Genomic DNA, 21,672 nt, shown 5'->3' with positions numbered 1-21,672 from the left:
TTTAAATGCATTCTGCTGTCATGTATAACAAATTAGAATAAATAAATTTCTTTTCTCTCTTTTTTTTTTTTAGTTATAGATGGACAGCATGCCTTTATTTGTTTAGCATTTATGCAGTGTTAAGGATAGAACCCAGTGCCTCACATATGATAGGCAAGTGCTCTGCCACTGAGCTACAGCCCCAGCCCATAAATAACTATTTTTTAAAAAGAAAATATTTTTAAAAGGGAGGGAGGGTATTTGAGTGAGACCCTGGGTTCATTTTCCAGAACTCCAAAAAAAAAAAAAAAAAAAAGAAAGAAAGAAAGAATATACTCAAACTACTACTTTCTAATAAGTCCTTAGTGAAGCACCCAAATATTTGCAGAGTAAGGAGAGTCTATCCTTCAATTGTAGAAGGAAAAACCTCTTAGATACAGTTGTCAGAAAAATGGAGAGTTATCCCTATAAGCTTATAATCCGCTTATGGCATTGCAAAGGCATTTGAGGTAATACTTCGTGATTATGGAAGTCTCCTAAAGGTAGGAAATTGGAGGAGCCAGCCATTCAGTCTAAGAGTTGGACTGCAGGTTCTTCTAGAACCCCGTATTGTTTTGCTTACTGGCAACCTTTCTTCATTCATAGTGAAATCAGCTGTCTTGCACTCCACCAGAAGAGTATATGAGTTTTTACAACTTAGCCACCTTCTTTACATTAGTGATAACAGAGCACTGTTTTTCACCAGTAAAATATCAGTATTCGATCAACACAGATAACTTAGTGAATATCATCCCTCATATTTGTTTGGTGTTCACAAAATATGCTCATATACCTTAACTTATGTCATTCTCAAATACTTGATATTAAAGACATCCCCATTTTTAAAATGGGAAAACTTGAGTAATACCACGAGTTAGCTGGAGTTGGTATTAGAATGAATTCATTCCAACATTTGCAATCTTGTGTACCTTTATGGGGCAAGCATTTTCCAGAGACTGAGGTAGAGAATTGAGTAAGATGAAGTCTCCACAGTTGTGTACCTGAGCCTCCCTTCTTCATGGCTGGGCTTAACTGCGTTGGGCAAGCTGTATGATCCAGAGCTTCACCAACACTAACAGTGTCTTCTGCTGTCCTGAGATTCAGCCTGAGGTGGGCTGAGCAGCACCTCATGCAGCATCTATGCGAACATGACTATCTGTATCTGACTAGAGAGAGGTCTAGTCAGATACAGATGGTATCTTCTTTCATCCCAGGCTTCTGCTTTTGTATGAGCTCAAAGGCCTTGGAAGTAGACCTTGGACACTATTAAAAAATTAGGTAACCAAACCACTGCCCCCCTCACACACACCATTTGGGGCATGTGTTTCCAGGAAACTAGAGGTTAGTTGCACTGAAAGTACAAGTGCCCTCAGAGACCTTTGGGTACCAGGAAAGGGCTCATCCTTTTCTTTCCTATAAGCTCAATAAGCAGCCCATCTTGAATTTTCCAAACCACTTCTAGAGAACTGTCACCAGGACTGGTGTTATATGTGAAAAGGGAAGACTGGGATATGGCTGTGACCAGTGTAACTGGTAGCTGATGCTTCCCAGTAATCCAGCAGCTCCTGTTTCAGTTAGAGGGACTCTTTCCAGTAACTGCCTTTTCCAACTAGATTAAGGTGAGTTGAGACCATGATAAACATTCTCTCCAGCACAACAAATAGGAGTCTTTATGAGGAAGGAAATAAATCTTAGATGTACTGAAGTTTTTTATTTTTTTCACTGTCACTGTTAGCCCAGCTGTTTTTTGTTTGTTTGTTTGTTTTGATACCGGGGATTGAACTCAGGGGCACTTAGTCACCGAGCCACTTCCCCAGCCCTATTTTGTATTTTATTTAGAAACAGGGTCTCACTGAGTTGATTAGCTCCGTTGCTGAGGCTGGGTTTGAACTCGAGATTCTCCTGACTCAGCCTTCTGAGCTGCTGGGATTAGAGATGTGCACCACTCCACCTGGCCCTGCTCTATTTTTTGACTACTAATTTGCTGATATAAAGGTGGGCTAACCAAGACTATGTGAAACTGCCCAAGACTATGTGCATGCCAGGTGAGCGCGTTACCGCTTGAGCCACATCCCAGGGTGTTAGGTGGATTTTTCTTTTATGTGTTTCTTTAAGGGCCAGGGGAGAAAGGAAGGAAAACTGGTGTATATGTACATAGTAAAAGAGAGATGAAGGTATCCTTCCTTAATTCATTCTGTAACAGATTTTAATTAAGTACCTCCTCTATTTGGGGCCTTGTTCTTATTGCTGTGGACATAACAGTGAACACGACAGGAGATGGGGGAGGAGAAAAACTTCCGTAGGGGAGAGAGAAGGGGAATAGCTATAAAATTGCAAAGTGACTTGATAAGGTGGGGGAAGAATTTAAGTCCTCAGATTTGGTTCCTCATTTGAACCAAAATCTGGATGACAAAAAGTTGCTTTTTTTGTAAAGATCTGGGAGAAAAGTATGCCAGGCAGAAGAACCAGCCAATGACCTTCAGCGATGAAGAAACTTGATGTGTGCACAGAAACTGGAAAGAAAGCCTGGGCCTTGGTCTTGAGGACAAGGAGGGAGCAGCGGTTCCAGACATACTGGAGGGAGGGCTGGGACCGCAGGTCGGGAGGCCTGTGCGCCCTGGGAAGGAGTTGGACTGGGTTCTGAGCACACTGGGAACCTTTGCCTCCAAAGAATTTTTTTTGTCAATAAGGACAGTAGATTGAGGGGAGCAAGAGCAGAAAGAAGGATGTCACTGAAGTGGCTCAAGCTACGAGATGCCAGTGACTTAGACCTAGTGGTGATGACAAGAAGTTAAGCCCTGTTGTGAACAGAAATTACACGTACTATATAGTGTTTTGATACAGTCTTTAATTTGAAAGGCTGTATCCTTATATTTGAAGTTAAATAAAGTTAGCAGTTTTAAAAAAACATTTTATTTAGTTGTGGTTGGACACAATACCTTTATTTTATTTATTTATTTATTTATTTATTTTTGTGGTGCTAAGGATTGAACCCAGGGCCCTGCACATGTGCTAGGCGAGCGCTCTGCTGCTGAGCCACAACCCCAGCCCAAATAAAGTTAGCATTTTTTTGAGAGAGAGATAATTTTTTAATATTTAGTTTTTAGTTTTCAGTGGACACAACATCTTTATTTTTATGTGGTTCTGAGGATCGAACCCAGCGCCCCGTGCATGCCAGGCGAGCACGTTACCGCTTGAGCCACATCCCCAGCCCCAAAAGTTAGCATTTTTAACTAGCATATAATTCTGTGATTTCTTTTAATTACTGATGCTTTTGACAATTAAATACTGACTCTAACTCATCTAATTTCTTTTTGGTTTACTTCTGGGTAACTATTCCTCCTAAATCTATAATATGTATCAGGGTGTTCACAAAAGGTTGTTTATAAGAATACTTATTATTTATTGCAAAAGCATTACTGCAGAAAATACAACAATATTAAAAAGAAAAACCTGTGATCCCACCAGCCAGATAGACATTTTGTTTGTTTCCTTTCAGTCTTTTTTAATGCATCTATATATATATATATATATATTTCCAACTGGTTATTTTTTTTTAAATTAATTTTGCAAGCAGTAGTTTTTATAAAAAGTCAATAGTTGGCTTAATTTACTTCTTCTGCTGCTGCTGTCATTAGTTGAAGCCATCTTCCCATTAGGCATTTCTTATGTAACTAATGGGCTTCGGTGGCATGGTCTGTGTCTTCAGTCATGTTTGTAGTCCTGTCCTTAAGATGCTCATCAAGGTAAAGTCATAGATTAGCGTAAGAGTTCTTTTTCCTTTTTTGTTTTGTTCTCAGAGCTGTAACTTAATAAACTTTGTCAGGATCCACAATTATAATCTTCAGGTAGTCTAAATCAAATATTAATTCATTAGTTAACTCTCAGATTGCTTCTACAAGTTATAGTGATTTCATTAGCTTATAGCAACATCCTCTAAATATTGGGAAAAGCTTCTAGAACTTTTGGAACCTTTTAGACCTTAGCTAAAAAAATATATTCAGTGCGGCCAATATGGAAAGCAGTATGGAGATTCCTAGGAAAGCTGGGAATGGAACCACCATTTGATCCAGCTATCGCCCTTCTCGGTCTATTCCCTGAGGACCTTAAAAGAGCATACTATAGGGATACTGCCACATCAATGATCATAGCAGCACAATTCACAATAGCTAGACTTTGGAATCAACCTAGATGCCCTTCATTAGATGAATGGATTAAAAAACTGTGGCATTTATACACAATGGAGTATTACACAGCACTAAAAAACGACAAAATCATGGATTTTGCAGGGAAATGGATGGCATTAGAGCAGATTATGCTAAGTGAAGCTAGCCAATCCTTAAACAACAAATGCCAAATGTCTTCTTTGATATAAAGAGAGCAACTAAGATAAGAACAGGGAAGAAGAGCATGAGGAAAAGATGAACATTAAACAGAGACGAGTGGGGTGGGAGAAAGGGAGAGAGAAGGGAAACTGTATGGAAATGGAAGGAGACCCTCATTGTTACACAAAATTACATATAAGAGTTTGTGAGGGGAAAGGGGGAAAAAACAAGGGAGAGAATTAAACAATAGCAGATGGGGTAGAGAGGGAAGATGAGAGGGAAGGGGAGGGATAGTAGGGGATAGGAAAGGTAGCAGAATACAACAGTTACTAATATGGCGTTATGTAAAAATGTGGATGTGTAACCGATGTGATTATGCAACTTGTATTTGGGGTAAAAAATGGGAGTTCATAACCCACTTGAATCAAATGTATGGAAGATGATATGTCATGAGCTTTGTAATGTTTTGAACAACCAATTAAAAAAAAACTTAACACCAATAAAACAAACAACCCAATCAATAAATGGGTTAGGGAGAACAGATGCTTCTCAGAAGATATACGATTTATCAATCATACTGTCTTAATATGCTTTCTGTTGCTATAATGGAACACCCAAGACTGATTAATTTGTGGAGATTTACTTAGCTCAGAGTTTCAGAGATTGGGAAGTCCAAGAACATGATACCAGCATCTGCTCAGCATCTGGCAAGGCCTTCCTGCTGGGTGGTGACCCAGTGGTGGGTACCACATAGTGAGACATAGCAAGGTAGCCAGAAAATGATTTCTTCTATAACAATGCTCCCATGATTATTTATTAATCCATGAATCAATCCATTCTTGAGAATATCCAGAGTGGTCACAGAGCCTTCACAACCCACCTCTGATACCTCACAGTGGGGATTAAACTTCAACAGCAGTTTTGGGGACCTTCAAACCATAGCACCAACCCAGTGAGTTTTTCCTTCTTCTTCATTCCCTTATACCTAGTGAGGAAGGGTCTCACTTCCTCAATCAGAACAGGGTCTTTTAACTTGTAGTCTACTGCCACAGAATTTAGAGGTCTATATCTTGGAAGGAACTTTTAAAAGTCATCTTTATTTTCAATAAAATCTAATTGAAATTTTATTTTATGAATGTATATACAAAATAAAACTTTTTAATACAAATAGTATCTGTAACACTGTCATCAGTAGAAATCAACATCAATTAACATTTTCATATTACATTACAGTGGTTGTAAACCTCTCAAAATATCTCTACTTCATAATCTTGGGAGTTACTTCTTACACCTGCCAAATAAATCATATTATTAAAGGAACACTATATTGTATCAGTGCAGAAACACACTACTAGATTATCACACGTTTATCTAAATAACTTGGTAATTGTATTTTATACACTTACAAATATTTGCCAGATAATGCCCAAAGTCTTCCCCAAAATGCCAAAAACAAGTACATGGCACAGAAAAGTCAAAGAACTTTGGATTTAATAATTCATTCAATAAATAACTGAACTTCACTGGAAAAAAAAATATATTCAGGAAAATAGAAATTCCTTTTATAATATATATGTCCCAAATGCAGTCTAAAATGTAATGGTAATTCTTGGTGATTTTTTTTTCAGACCTCAAAGGAAGATCTTCTACAGGCTGATTTTGAAGGTGCTTTAAAGTTCTTCAGAGTTCAGCTTCCAAAGAGATACAGAGCAGAGGAAAATGCGAGAAGACTGATGGAGCAGGCTTGCAATATTAAAGTAAGATGTGAAGTTTTATATGATAAAGGTATACTTTGAATGCAAAATAACATAACAAATGATGTAAATATCATCTTCTCTATACTGCAGGGTTTTGACTATTTTTAAGGTTGTGTGTGAGCTAATTTTTCAAGACTTTTTATCCAGCCAGTATATATGTGGTTGCTGTACCTTCTAATGGTACTTAAAGTGAAAGTTGTCTGGTTCAGTTTGTAACAATAGGAAGACAAACATTTATCTTATAGGTGGGGCTCCAGAGAGTGCTGCTGTGATAGTGGTTTCCATGGCAGCAGACTTCATATTTTGCTTTTGCCATCTGTTTTAAGATTATTTAGGACAAAGCAAGAAAAGCCTGTTTTAGACGATGCTTTCAGTTCTCTGAGGAACTTAGAAAGTTTAAATCTTGATCTGCCCATTTCTATCTGGTGCCTGCCAAATGCCTACACATACATTGGTCCTGTAGTATGTCTGATAACACTAAACAAATCTTCTAAGTAGTTCAAAATTGAAAATTGTATCTACAAAGTTGTGATATTAGGGCTGGGGATAGAGCTCAGTTGGCAGAGTGCTTGCCACACCTGCACAAGGCCTTGGGTTCAATCCCCAGCACAAAAGAAAAGGGGAAAGGGGAAAGGAAGTTGTGATATAAAGTGAGAATGCACACTTTTAAAAGATTTGGAGCCAGTTTACCAACATTGATTCTTATACCTCTGAAATATACTAAGGGACCTTCTTACCTAAAATAAATTTGTTTGCATTCTCACTTTAATATCACAACTTTGTAGATAGAGTTTTCAATTTTGAACTCCTTAGAAGATTTGTTTAGTTTTAACAGACATACGGCAGGGACCAATGTATGTGTAGGCATTTGGCAGGCGCCGGATAGAATTGGGCAGATCAAGATTTAAACTTTCTAAGTTCCTCAGAGAACTGAAAGCATCGTCTAAAACAGGCTTTTCTTGCTTTGTCCTATATAATCTTAAACAAATGGATAGACATGTCTTATGGAACTTACATTCTTGCTTGAAAAAAATGGACACCAAATAATTAACATAATAAATTAATTTAATACTTTTGAAGGTGATAAATAGTTGTAAAAAGGGGAAAGATCAGGGTTGGATTGGTGGAGTGGGGAAGGTTGTGGCTGTTCTTGGTTAGTCAGTGTTGTCCTCACTGAGAAGATGAATGAGACAGGAGATAGGGGTTACTGGTAGAGCTGCCCTGGGGAAGAATATTCTAGGCAGACACAGCTGCCAGTACAAAGACCCTGAGGCTGGCTCAGGCCTGGTGGGTTTGAGAAATAGGAAGAAGGTCAGTGTATCTGTAGTAAAGTAGATGAAATCAGAGAAGTAGAATAGGAAGTCAGTGTGCTCACCAGGGGACAGAAATTGTGATTATTATAAGGACTTAGACTATATTTTGAAATGGGGAGCCCTCGAAGAGTTTGAATGGAAGAACGATAGGCTCTGTCTGAGGTTCTCAGAGGAGCACAATGCATATTTTGTTAAGAACAGGCAGAAAAAGTAGGGAGATCAGACAGGAGGTTTTGCAGTAATCCCATTGATAGATGATGACAGATTGAATCAGAGTGACCACCCTGGAGATAGAGATGAAATGGAGATGAAGATGGTTGGCAACAGGGTGAATCTTGAAAGAAACCAACAAGATTTTATGGTGTGTTAAATGTGGATATGATAATAAAAGAACAATCAAGGCAATTCCATAGATTTTTAACTGAGCAACTAAACATAAGAGTTGCCATCGATTTATTAAACTCATCACAGAAACTGTAGTTACATGAGCTTAATAAATAATTGAGAGAGACTTCTCTTAATTACCATAACCACTATAACACTTTCATGGTGTAATGCCTTTGTTTTGAGTTTTAACCTATTTTAAAGTACATTGTAAATGTTAACACACACACACACACACACACACAGTTAAATGCTTTGAAAGTTAACAACTGAGCAGGGAAAAAATGTTATTTTGTCTTTTCTAATGAAACCTATATTCAAAAAGATCATTTTCCAAGTGTATCAAAAAAGACCTCTGAAGATACAAACTCCTTAAAGCCTTCAAGTGTGATGATTGATTTGGCTGGGCCACATATCTAAGCCTAAACCACATCTGTGTGTAGATTTTGGAAGTGTATTCCAGTGGCCATGGTTTCTTTGGTTGAATTTTGTAGGAGGTAATTTTGAAAGTGAGCTTCAGCCACTGATTGCTTCAGAGATGGCAGGAGAAGTACTGTGAATTGGGGTGATGCTGTAGAAATCTATTGAAATAAAACATAATTTCTAAGAATAAAAGAGTGAGAACTAAGATGTCCAGGTAAGGTGAAAAGTTAAATGTTTTCTAGGAAATCAAATACTATTGACAATTGATTAAGAACAAAAACTCAGGCAACCAATCCAAAAATATGAAATGTATAAGGAAAGATTTTTTTTCTCAATATAACTTATGAAATTTCTCAGAGAAGGTAGCTAATAGTTGACAATCCAGAAATATGAGATCTAAAAGATACAGAAACACAAAACATTAGAAAATAAGTCAAAATATGAACCCAGTAGACCATTGCAGGAAAGGAAGTATCTTCCAACCAGCATGATTTATTTGGACATCACTAGGTATATATGAGTATTTTTAAAAAGGTTTGAATAAGATTTTAATAATTAAAAATCTTAAATAATTTAATAATTGTACAATGTATGAATAACGTTTTGTTGGGTTTGGGTTTTGTTTTTGTTTTTGTTTTTCTATATTATCTAAGGTGAGTGTCTATTTCTTAGCTATTTCTATTTCTTAACATCCTGTAGGTACCATTTTAATTCACAACATGATTGTAGAGTGGATGATTGTGAGGCTGATGTGACATGAAACTGTAGAAAGACACATATTCAGGGAGTGGAACATTGGCCGCCCCACTACGTTTCAAACAGTTTTTTAAACCAAGACCTACATTTTGAAACTGCTTTTGCATTCCAGACCTGAGCCATAGATAGGTGCACGTATACACTCATACATCCCTGGAGAGATTTACCCCTACATTGTTTGAGGCACTCTGATGCGTTGTGTTTTACTGTATTGTGTTGTATTTTATTTCAAATTTCTCTCCTCATCCCAAGAAAGTCCCCAAACCAAAAAGCTAATCACAACCCACTGAACTGAATTTATAGTAGCTTATTGTTTTTTTTAAACTAATATGTATCCTATATTCCACGGTTCCTACCACCTCCCCTCTCCCTATTCTGATTTACTGCAACTAATGAATCTGTGAACAGTGAGGGGTTCCAATGAATGGGGAAGGATGAGAGTCATCTCACCATCATCATAGTGGTGTGCAGTTGGAAAGTTTAGGAGATGGCAGACTTTCAGGTAGAGGCTAAGTGTTAGATAAAGCATTCTTGGACCGAGTTCTAGACCAGCCTGGGCAACTTAGCAAGACCCTGTCTTGAAATAAAAAATAAAAAGGGTGGGGATATAGCTCAGTGGTAGAGCACCCCTGGGTTTAGTTCCCAGTACCAAAGCGGGGGGGGGGGGGCATTGAAATAAACAAAGATGGCAGAGGCTCTGAGTAGGGGGAATGAGGAGGGCCCTAGTGGCAAAATGCTACACCTAACCTGGAATCTTCCTCTCTCACACCAAAATTGTCTTCCTCCTCCATTCCAGAAAGGTAGCTGCCAATGACACACTGTTGCTATGGTAACTACTAGCCTCAGAAAATTCTAAGTCGTGCTCCAGCTCAGTTACCTGTACACAGTGCTGAACAATTTCCCACTCTCCCAGAGTGGATGAGTACAGTTCCATCTTACCCTTCACAGTTGATGGTTTTAATGGGATAGTGCTGAATCCCTTTTCAACACTTTCCTTTTTTCCCCTTCAAGACCTCCTCCCATACTTGTAACCATGGATTTGAATTATTTGAAAATAACTTTCACTCTAGAGAAAAACTACGAAGAACTTTGATATTTAAAGCAGTTTGCTTCTCCTTGCTTCATGCTGCTTGCTGCTTATCACTGGCCATTGTTTGGTCTGTGAACAAGGACGCTGTCTCCCAAATGGATTCTTTATTTGAATTAGCAGTGAAGCCACACAGAAGCTGTTGTTGACTCCACGCATCTAAAATGTGAACCCTCATGTGCATCACTGAAAAAGTTTATTTTGATGAAAATGCACTTAGTGTTCCTTTCCCAAAAATACCTCTGTACATTGATAGCCACACTTCAGGTATTTAGACGTCATTAAGTCTAACTTCTTAATCTGCTGCTGGAGAAATGTTAATTGTGCTGTAGGATTCAGTGATGTGATCATTAAGAAACTGATGATGAAGTAGTTTCTATATCAACACCTTTTCCCTTTTTCCCTTAGAGGCTTCTGTTAGTGTTCACGATCCTCAGAGTATATTAGATTTAAGAATTGTTTTTTCTCACTGAGCAAGGAACACATTAGTGTTGGAGGTGCTCTGAAACAGCTGACCACAGGTGGAGAAGATTGGCTGCAGCTCTAGGTTCCCAGAACCTGGCACCCTCCACGTTTAGGAAACAGCTTTTATACTGTACTGTTCCTAGCCAGCTGGAATGCACTCATCACCTTTCTTTGCTTCTTCTATTTTTTCTCTACCCTTATGCCTACTTCTTTCTGCCAGTCATTTTCTGCAAGTCCATTGAAAAGAAAACGATATAGACATTTTTAAATTAACTTGATGGGTGAACTGTGTATTGTATCATAAACTGTTCTACATATGAGTCATTAAATTTTCCTTCCCTAAAGAAAAATAAGATAAATGGATGAAAAAAATGATTTTTATATGGGTTTATCTTTTATTAGAAAGTGGTAAATAGTAAAATAACATAATATAGGAATAAAGCTTTATGCCCTTATCTACATTCCAAAATTGGTGCTACATACTTTCCACACTTAATTCACACAAAAAGGAACACCAGAGTTGCTACCCCACTTAGTATTTTCTCTTTCTTCAAAAATTTCAGTGTATTTTTTTCCCTGCACCTAATTCACCCCTAGTAGTCTTATAAGACTTAGTAAGATTCATGGTTATGCTTTTAAATGGGAATTTTCACATTTTATACACTTTCTGAAGTATTTTGACAATTATCTTTTATCCAGGTGGTATGATTTATATTTATCAGTCAGTGTTGAAGAATTAAGTTAGAGCTTCAGGGTTGGGAACAGCAGTAATAAATGATTTCCCCACAACTGTTTACAGTGAGATCCACATTCCTTTGAGTTTATTTATTTATTCATATTAAGATTATATTTTAAGTATGCTTCATTGTTCATGTTTAAGCATCTGATTTAGACAAGAAATAATGTTCCTCTGTGCCCTTGTTGCTGCCTCCTGGAATGATTTACTATTGTTCTCTCAGGCAGAAATAAAAATCAATGTCAATGTCTTAGGTTTAGAACAGCTTAGGCTGGGCCACTGGACCTCCTGAGTATTTAGAAAGGATGCTCTTCACTGCAAGAGGAGGTGACATCCTGATAAGTCTGTCATAAGTTGGAAACATCATCAAGCCAACATGGACTTGATTGCCTGGCCTGTGGGACATCAGGGCACAGCAGTGCCATACACTGCAGTGTCATTGCTTACCTATTGATTTCGTGGTGACTGGGGGTGGCACTGTGACAGTCTAACACATGTCAGTAACCAGGAAAAGGTCAAAATTAAAAATTAAAAATTTGAAGTATGGCTTTTGCTAATGGTTATTGATTTGGTGCCCTGATAAAATTGAAAAATCCTTGAAGTTTAACCATCCTAAGTCAGGGATTGTCTCTATTCCAAACACTTAACCACAACTATTTCAGATACCAGTGCCTCTGCTCTGAGATATGAAGGACAGTTGCATTATATTTACTTAGTAGTTGTTGCTATTCTCACTCCTCCAACTCTTGGATCTATTTAGCATTTAGTTAGCAAAGAACTAAACTTAATACTCTGCAGAAGCTACTTATTCTACTAGTGTGCCTTTTTCTCTCCTTTTCCTTCCCTTCTCTCCCCCAACCCCATGAAAAATTTTTGTTTAAGAATGGTGGAAAAAACTTGTAAGTGAGCATAGCAACCAGAAAAAGATAGTGGAAATTTTAAGTTGTATTTACATATATCCAAATGTTGTTTGTTAAGCTTTCTGAGATTCCACGGAAGTGCGTACACTGAGGGAAGAATCATATTCCTCTCTGTCATCCATGGCTGCTGTTAACAGGCCGGCTTTTCTCCTGGCAGATTCTCTAGCTGGGGACTTTCTGTTACTCCCATCTTTGGACAGGGTGTCACTTCTTTCATCCCAAATGTCTGCCTTTTCTCTTTCCTCTGTCATAGATATTTCCTGCTCAAATCATCATATATAATCCACAGAGTCTCTTTCAAATAATTGTTTTTGATTTTTTTGATATTATAACTTAAAGGAATCTTGGAATACAGACCACGTGAAGAGGCGGTGTAGTGGAAGCTCGAGAAGCTTCTGCTACCCAACTGGGCGCAAGCACAACACGTTAATCAGTGTGGTCTAGCCTGTGTTTTATTCCACGACCCCTTTCCGAGGGTGGCTGCACTCTACTGGCTCTTACTAGTTTTATTCCGAGAGCCAAAGCTGACATTCTCAGAGCTCCTTCCTCAAGAGGCAGTGCTTTCTGTTCCTCATCAGCCCCCAGCTTCGAGGCTGTCAGTTGCCAAAGCTGCCATAACAAGGCACCACACAGCTGGGAGGCTTAAACAATGGAGGCTTTTGCCTGACTGTTCTGGACACTAATGTCTGAGAGTCAGGTTTTGGCAGAGTTGACTTTTCTGAGGCCCCTCAGCTTTCAGATGGCTACCTTGTTGTGTCCTCATGTGGTATTCCCTGTGCCCATGAGGTCTGTGTCCTAAACTCTTTTCATAAGCGCACAGGTCAAGTCATGGCCCAACCTGATGACTCTATTTCAATTTACTTATCTCTTTAAAGGCCTTGTCTTCAAATAGTTATATTCTGAAGTACTGGGGAGTTAGAGCTTCAACAGGTTTATTTGGAAGGGGATTCAGCTGACCCATACCCTTGTTCTTCTCATGGTCGACCAGACACAATTTTTTTCTCAGTCTCCCAGAAAATGGTCTCATCTTCTGAACATAAATCTTGCGTGGCAGCTCTGAGCTGTAGCTCCAACATCTGATAACACATGGCAGTTTCCTATTTTTGTCAGCATACCCAAGTTCTCTCTTTTCTCCTAAACACTCAGATTATCTAAAATATCTTTTTTCCCCCCACAACCACCTTGCACTTCCATCAACCCACTTAGCTGGCAAGGAATTTCCTCTGGCATGTATGTCAGCTGATTAAAGTTCTGTTTCACCTTACATACCCTGTGCTGGTGGTCTTGTTACCTCTAGGAGCTCTGCCTTTATGTTGTCTTATACTTTACATTAAACCATAGCCTCCCTTGTCCCCTTCTTTTACTAGAGACGGTGAATTGTGCGTAGCGTGACTGCCATGTCAGGGGTAGAAGATAGTCTATACTGTATTATAATAGAATGAGTATTTTAAGCAACATCATTTGAATACTATGTAAGACACAGGGTCATAGTTTGTTTTCTGAAATCACTTGAATAAAACTTCTGTGTTTCTGTATGTGTGTGTGATGTTAGAGATGGAACCCAGGGCCTTGTACACACTAAACAAGCACTCTGCCTCTGAGTTTCACCTCAGCCCTGAATAACTTTTTCCTAAAATATTTTAACAAATTCTAGGGTGGCCATTGATTAAGAAGTCAAATGGCAGACATCACCCTCCCCTCTCAAAAGAAAAATTTTGTAGATTGTCTGACATAGAAGGCTCTTGTGGGACCCTTCAGAATTCAAGTTCAGGCCCTGACGTGCTGGGCCGACTGCTTTCCCTTCTGTCCTCTCTGGTGTCCCCTATGCTCCCGCACTTGTGTTGTCTACAGGAAACCCCCTCATTGTAGCGCTCCTCAGCACAGAGAAGGCTGCAGCGCCTTCGTGTACAGTATGCCCCATGCCCTCAGCTGGACACATACCCATTACTTCATGCCAAGATGCCATGCCCCTGTCACATCCTATGGCTCCCTCCTGGAATATTTGCCCTCTGCAGAGTTCCTGGAGAAGGTGGAGGCATGCTGGTCTGGGTTTGAATTCTGGCTGCAGTTCTTACTGAATGGGGATCCCAAGAAAGTCACAGAATCTCCACAAGTATGAGCTCCTCCCCATGAAACGAGGTAATGCAGCTGCCCAGGGATGTAGTAAGAAGTGATTACGTTAGGCACATCTGTGAAGCATGGAGGAATGATTTATCAAGTCCTTCTGAAGCCGCGTGGTCAAGCAGACTCTTACTTACACTTTAAAAGCCAGGTCAGAATAATAACAGCCTCTTTATTCTGACTCTGCAGTTCCTCCAGCAGACTACCACTGTGGGATGGTTTGTTTCCTAGTAGTTTTCAGAAGCCGTGCTGTTGGAATTCAAGTCCGGGATGCTCTACTTGTTAGCTCTGGCAAGTTTCTATGCTCAGTGTACCTCAGTTATCTCTCTGTAAAAAGAATATGGTACTTGTAAGATGGGATTGCTGTGAGGATAACAGAAGTGAGAAACTGCATAAGTGCAAGTGTTTTATTATTATTATAGTTATTTTGAGTCATTTCCCCTGTCTATATGCCCCTCATGGGTACACTCTACCTTGCCCCCCACAGTTGCCTTGTGCCTGATCCAACACCTAGCATATGGATGGATCAAAGAAGTCCATCTACTACTTGTTTATATATATTCAGTTAACAAATGCTGTTCATAAGACATGAAGAATATTGGGTTTTAAATTTTTCTTGAAAATATTTCTGGAAAAAAAAACAGGAAAAATAATCCTCCTATGTTGCACTGAATGGTATGCCAGGTTTCTTTCTATAGAAAGGTAAAATAAAAGATGAAATTGGTTTGAATTCTACCTTTTTTTTTTTTTTTGGATACTTGAGATTGATCCCAGGGTGCTGTACCACTGAGCCATATCTTCAGCCATTTTTATTTTGAGACAGGGGTTTCCTCAATTCCTGGGGTCTTACTAAGTTGTTGAGGCTGACCTCAAATTTATGATCCTCTTGCCTCTGCCTTGTGAGTCTCTGGGATTACAAAATGTGTCACCGTGCCCAGCTGAATTCTACTTCTAAGAATGGTGTATAAACTGGCATGGTGGCACATACCTATAATCTCAGTGACTTGGGAGACTGAAGCAGAAGCATCACAAGTTTGAGGCCAGCCTGGACGACCTAGCAAGAACCTATCTGAAAAAAAAAAAAAGATCTTATCATATTATGCAGCTAAATATAAATTTGTGAATATGTGTAGCTAAAATATAAATTTGTGAATTTTCCACTTTAACAGACCCATAAGAGTCTGTTAAGCCCATGAGAGGTCAGCTGTCTCACTTTGTGTTCTAGCTAACCAGATGCCCTCTCTTATCTTTACATATTTTATTTTTTGAATCATTATTTAGTGATTTTTGAATACTTTTTTCTTCAAGTTTCATTTGCATAAACTTCTTAGTTTCTAAAGTAAAAATAATTATGTCATAAGAATTGACATCAAGATGAATATGCTAATGAAAACTACAGAACACTATAGAAAGAAGATGGAAAGATTTCCCATGTTCTTGGATAGGCAGAATTAATATTGTCAAAATGGCCGTACTACCAAAAGTGTTATACAGATTCAATGCAATTCCTATTAAAATGCAAATGACATTCTTCATATAAATAGAAAAACACTCATGAAATTCATTTGGAAAAATAAGAGGCCCAGAATACACAAAGCAATCCTTAGCGAGAAAAGTGAAGCAGGAGGCATCAAAATACCAGACCTTAAATTATACTTCAGAGCTATAGTAACAAAAAATGGCAGGTTTTGGCACCAAAACAGTCATGAAGACCAAAGGAACAGAATAAAAGACACAAAGACAAACCCATACTGGACAAAGATGCCAAAAACATAGCCTCATCAACAAATAGTGCTGGGAAAACTCAAAATCTGTATGTAGCAAAAAGAAATTAAACCCCTATCTCTCATCCTGCCCAAAAACTCAACTCAAAGTAGATCAAAGACTTGGGCGTTAGAACAGAGACCCTGTGTCTAATAGAAGAAAAAGTAGGCCCAAATCTTCACCATGCCAGCCCAGGATCTGACTTCCTTCACGAGAAGTAAAATCAGGAATCAAACTCAAAAGCTTCTTCTCAGCAAAGGAAACAATCAGCAATACGAAGAGAGAGCCTACAGAATGGGAAAAAGTCTTCACGATAGGCACCTCATAACATTAATCTCCAGGATATATAAAGAACTCAAAATACTTAACACCAGAAAAACAAATGACCTAATCAATAAATGGGCAAAGGAATTAAACAGGCACTTCACAGAAGAACTGTGAACAGTCAAAAAATATGAAAAGAGTGTTCAGCAATTAGAGAAATGTGGATTAAAACTACACTGAGATTTCACCTCACTCCAGTCAGAACAGCATTTATCAAGAATGGGGCTAGGGATATAGCTCAGATGGGAGAGTGCTTGCCTTGCATGCACAAGTCCCTAGGTTCAATCCCCAGTACCAAATAAATAAATAAATAAATAAAAGAATACAAGTAACAATAAAAGTTGGTGAGGATGTGGGGCAAAAAGCTACACTCATACATTGCTGGTGGCATTGCAAATTGGTGCAGCCACTCTGGAAAGCAGTATGGAGATTCCCCAGAAAACTTGGAATGGAACTACCAATTGACCCAGCTATCCCACTCCTCGGTATATACCCAAAAAACTTAAAATCAGCATCCTATAGTGACACAGCCACATCAATGTAGCAGCTCAATTCACAATAGCTAAACTATGGAACCAACCTAGATGCCCTTCAACAGATGAATGGATAAAGAAAATGTGGTACATATACACAGTGGATTATTACTCAGCCATAAAGAAGAATGAAATTATGGCATTTGCTAGCAAATGGAAGGAACCATCATGCTAAGTGAAATCAGCCAATCCCAAAAAATCAAAGGCTGAATATCTCTCTGACATGTGGATGCTAACCCACAATAAGGTGTGGGGAGGGAGAATAGAAGCTCATTGGCTTAGATGAAGGAGAATGAAGGTAAGGGAGGGGGCATAAAGAAGAAAAAGAAAGATGCCAGCCAGGTGCAGTGGCACACACATGTAATCCCAGCTGCTTGGGAGGCTGAAGCAAGAAGACCACAAGTACAAGGTGAATCTTGGCAATTTAGCAAAAACTCAAAATAAAAATTTAAAAGGTTTAAAAATGTGGCTCAGTGGTAAAATGCCTCAGGGTAAAATCCCCAGTACTGAAAAACAAATTTCAAAAACAGAAGTATATGCCACAGACTTTTAAAACAGGGTAGAATGTCAAATTAATAAAATCAAAGGAATACTAATATAGATCTCAAATGACAGACCAATCCGTTTCTTCTTTTTGTGTGGAGTGATAGTCACATTTTGTATTTAATTATCAATTATATTTTATGCTTCATGAATTAAATTCAAGCAGTGCTTGTGCATATTTATGCTTGTGTGTTGTATCAGTTTTCTGTTGCTGTTTTTCGCTTACAGGTTTTAAGCAGTAGTTAACACTCCTTGGGTTGCGTGAGCATGGCTGGTGGGCAGCTCAGGGTAAGGTTCTTCCCTGTGCCTTTTCATTCTTGGCACTCCACAGCATCATGGTTTTCGAGAAGGCAGGACCCACTGCACAAACACTTGTCAAGTCATGCTGTGTCATCTTTGTCAGCATCCGAGTCCTCAAACCCAAATGTGTGGCTGAGAGCCTAAGAGGGCACTGCCCAAGGGAAATGGGGACCAGGATTGATTGGGAGCCACTCCTGTAACAGTCTGCCACATCTGTGCGTGGCAAGTTTATGTTTCAGTACATAAAAACAGGACCTTAGGGCTGGGGCCATAGCTCAGTGGCTCAGAGCTTGCCTGATATGTGTGAGGCCCTGGGTTCCATCCTCAGCACCACATAAAAATAAATAAAATAAAGGCATTCTGTCCATTCTGTCCATCGACAGCTTAAAAAAAAATTAAAAAAAGAAAACAGTACCTTAGTTTCTGAGAGTCACAGGGAGAGGGAGACTTCCTTATCATTTAATAAAATTTACTTACTAAGAGGTTTTTTTTCATAATATCCTTTTACCATGAGTTGTTATTTTTCAAGTAAAACAAACAGAAAACATTCCACAAAATTAGTGAATGAGTAAACCTGGTATCAGTTTATGTTCCATGAGAATAGAAGCTGTAGATGTTTATAAATTGTTAGTAATACTTGAGTCAAGATCCTCTGCTTACATAGAACATCCAGTCTATGACACTCATTTTATTATCTATCAGCCAATTTGGTTTCCAAATTCAGAGGACTCTGAAATTTTAAATGTTTTCTTTTTCTTCTTTTGCATTGCTGGGAATTGAACCCAGGGCCTCTCACACACTAGTCAAGTGCTCTACCACTGACTGCATCCCAGGCCCACTTATATTTTCTATCTCCTGGTTATTAAGATTTATAGAGAAGGCTGGGGTTGTGGCTCTGTGGTAGAGTACTTGCCTAGCATATTGAGGCACTGGGTTTGATTCTCAGCACCTCATATAAATAAATGAAAAAATAAAAGTCCGTCAACATCTAAAAATATTTAAAAAAAAAAAAAAAGATTTATAGGAGCTGGATGCATTGGCACATGCCTGTAATCCTAGCAGCTCAGGAGGCTGAGGTGGAAGGATTGAAAGTTCAAGGCCAGCCTCAGCAACTGGTGAGACCCTGAGAAATTTAGTGAGACCCTGTCTCAAAATTAAAAAAAAGCAGGGTGTTCTGGGGATGTGGCTGTGGCTCAGTGGTTAAGGGCCTCTGGGTTCAATCCCTGGTACTGGGGGAGGGGGAATTTATAGGCAATTTAAGGAAAAGTTTAAATTAAGTATTTAATTTTAATTTATTTTCATAAGATATTGTGCTGTGCATGAACTATTGAACAATGTTTACTCTAAAAAGAATAGTTAAGACCGCATAAATCAATACAGAAGAGAAAAATATATTGCCAGAATGAACACCAACATCTTAAGACAATAGCACATGAGAATATTCAGTGAAAGATTTAAAGACTAATCTGAATCTTCCAAAATATTAAATTTTCCTAGACAAGGTAGAGCAGCAGCTGACCTTTAAATTCACATATTCCTATTTCAATAAGAAGTTTAAGTTGAGTGTTACAGCAGTTTTTTCCAATGCATATTCCACATTTTTTCCCCTGAGTATAGAATGGTTGCATCTTGTTTGTTTTTTATTTTTTACAATACTGGGGATTGAACCCAGGGGAGCTTTACCACTGAGTTACATGCCCCACCCTTTTTATTTTTTATTTTGAGACAGGATCTCACTAAGTTGCTGAGGTTTGCCTTAAACTTGTAATCCTCCTGCCTCAGCCTCCACAGCAGTGGAATGTCATGAGTAGATGGTCTATCCAGATAAAAAGGTAAAATGTTGTTCTTTATAAAATAATCAGACCTTTATTTAATGAAATATGACAAGATCTAAACTCCAATGACTATTTTAGATCAATCCAGGACCTGGAATAGGAGGGGGGGGGGATGAACACATGGGGGGGGGGGGTTATGTAATATATTCTCAGTGTTTAGAGAAAAATATAGATGAAAAAGGAAGGCCCAAGATAATGGGAAAGTTCTAATATTTTGCCATTTAGAAAATAAAATCCATCAGTACTGCATTTTCCAGGAAACTGCTGCAGTAGACAGACGTGCCTGTAATGTCCAGAGACTCTTGCTGCTGTCAAAGGCCCACAACTTAACCTTGCCTCCTTGGCTGGTGTTCCCAGCTATCCTAGATAAACTGAGCCTAAGAACAGATCCTAAGGCTTTCTTCCCACAGAGTTGCTGATGGATCAGATGAACTAAGTGCTATGAGTGTGTTGCAGAAGGATATCATATTTTTCTCCTATGATTTTGTGTGCCTTGCCATTTTTTATTTTAGTTTATTTTTTGTTCTAATTAGTTATACATGACAGCAGAATATTCTTTGATTTATTGTACGCAAATGGAACACAATTTTTCATTTCTGTGGTTGTACCCAAAGTAGGGTCGCACCATTTGTGCAGTCATACATGTACCTAGGATAATAATGTCCTTCTCATTTCATCATCTTTCTTACCCCCATGCCCCTTCCCCATACCTTTGCCCTACCCAAAGTTCCTCCATTCATCCCATGGCCTGTCCCCATTATGGATTACCATCCACTTACCAGAGAAAACATTTCGGCCTTTGGTTTCTTGGAATTGGCTTACTTTGCTTACCATGATATTCTCTAACTCCATCCTAGATAGGACAGAGGGGTTGGAGGGGCAGGGAGAGGGCATGGGGTTATTAATGATGGTGGAATGCGATGATCATTATTATCCAAAGTACAGATGTGAAGACACACATTGGTGTGAATATAGTATATATACAACCAGAGATATGAAACATTGTGCTCTATATGTGTAATAAGAATTGTAATGCATTCTGCTGTCATATTAAAAAAAACTTAGGAAATTAAAAAAAAATTTTTAGTTGTTGACAGACCTTTATTTTATTCTTTTTTTTTAATATGTGGTGCTAAGAATCAAATCCAGTGACTTACACATGCAAAGCAAGTGCTCTACCACTGAGCCACAACCCAGTCCCCTAGCAAAGAATTTTTAAGTCCCTAACAAAGGCTAGTTGGCTAATTTGTCACAGAGCCAAAGTCTGAATCCAGGCAGTCTCGTTCCAGATTCTGTTTTTTATCCCCAGTCTTAGATCATATTAGATTGGGATTCATTAGTTCTTTGACTTGATAAGTATTTCACATTTATTATGTCCTAACATTGTAGTAGGTGTTCTGATTGGTAATAATTACAAGAAAAAAAGATTCGTCTTCTCCTGAAGTTTACAGAATAATGGAAGAGACAAATAATACAAAGATAATATATAGTTACAAGTTGTGATAGAGGTTACAAAGGGAAAGAGAAAGTTGTCACAAGAGAAAAAAAATGTATAAGCTAACTTAGATTGAGGAATGAGCACCAAGGAAAACTTTTCAGAGGAAGTGACATTTTAAGCTCAGACCCTAAATGATTAATGGGAGCAGCCAACTGAAGAGGGGTGGTTATGTGCACCATACAGGAATTTTTGTTCTGATAAAGAGTGGAATATCTGGGCACAGTGGTATACACCTGTAATCCCAGCAACTTGGGAGGCTGAGGCAGGAGAATTGCAAGTTTGAGACCATGTCTCAAAATAGAAGATAAAAAGGGCTGGAGCTACAGCAGCGGTGGAGTATCCCTAGGCCAATCCCTAGATTTGAGACCAGATCTCAAAAGTGGTAAACACTTTTGAGAGAGATGCAGTGGTAGGGTGGAGGTAGTGGAATTGATTCAGAGTTAGTTTTAGATAAAATAGTTAACTATATTTGTAAATGTGTCTCATGTAATTGGAAAATAAGCAAAATCTGTAGAAGCCAAAAATGACGAGAACACCTGAATCCTGAGCTATAAGTAAATTCTAAACCCA

The 21,672-nt window shown here is 38.6% G+C and overlaps 1 protein-coding gene across 6 annotated transcripts in view; it reads left to right on the top strand.

Moving 5' to 3' along the window:
• The window catches only part of Rabgap1l (RAB GTPase activating protein 1 like), a 628,203-nt gene that overhangs the window by 479,650 nt on the left and 126,881 nt on the right, over positions 1-21,672 (top strand). For all 6 annotated transcript variants that reach the window (XM_077803024.1, XM_077803022.1, XM_077803023.1 and 3 more), the window contains one exon: positions 5,972-6,100. In XM_077803024.1, the coding sequence (XP_077659150.1) occupies positions 5,972-6,100 (129 nt within the window). The remainder of the gene's footprint in view (positions 1-5,971; positions 6,101-21,672) is intronic.

This window comes from Urocitellus parryii, chromosome 9, assembly GCF_045843805.1.
Source record: "Urocitellus parryii isolate mUroPar1 chromosome 9, mUroPar1.hap1, whole genome shotgun sequence".
Lineage (NCBI taxonomy): Eukaryota > Metazoa > Chordata > Mammalia > Rodentia > Sciuridae > Urocitellus > Urocitellus parryii.
The sequence above is the reverse complement of the archived record's forward strand: the minus strand, read 5'-3'. Positions and strand labels throughout refer to the sequence as shown.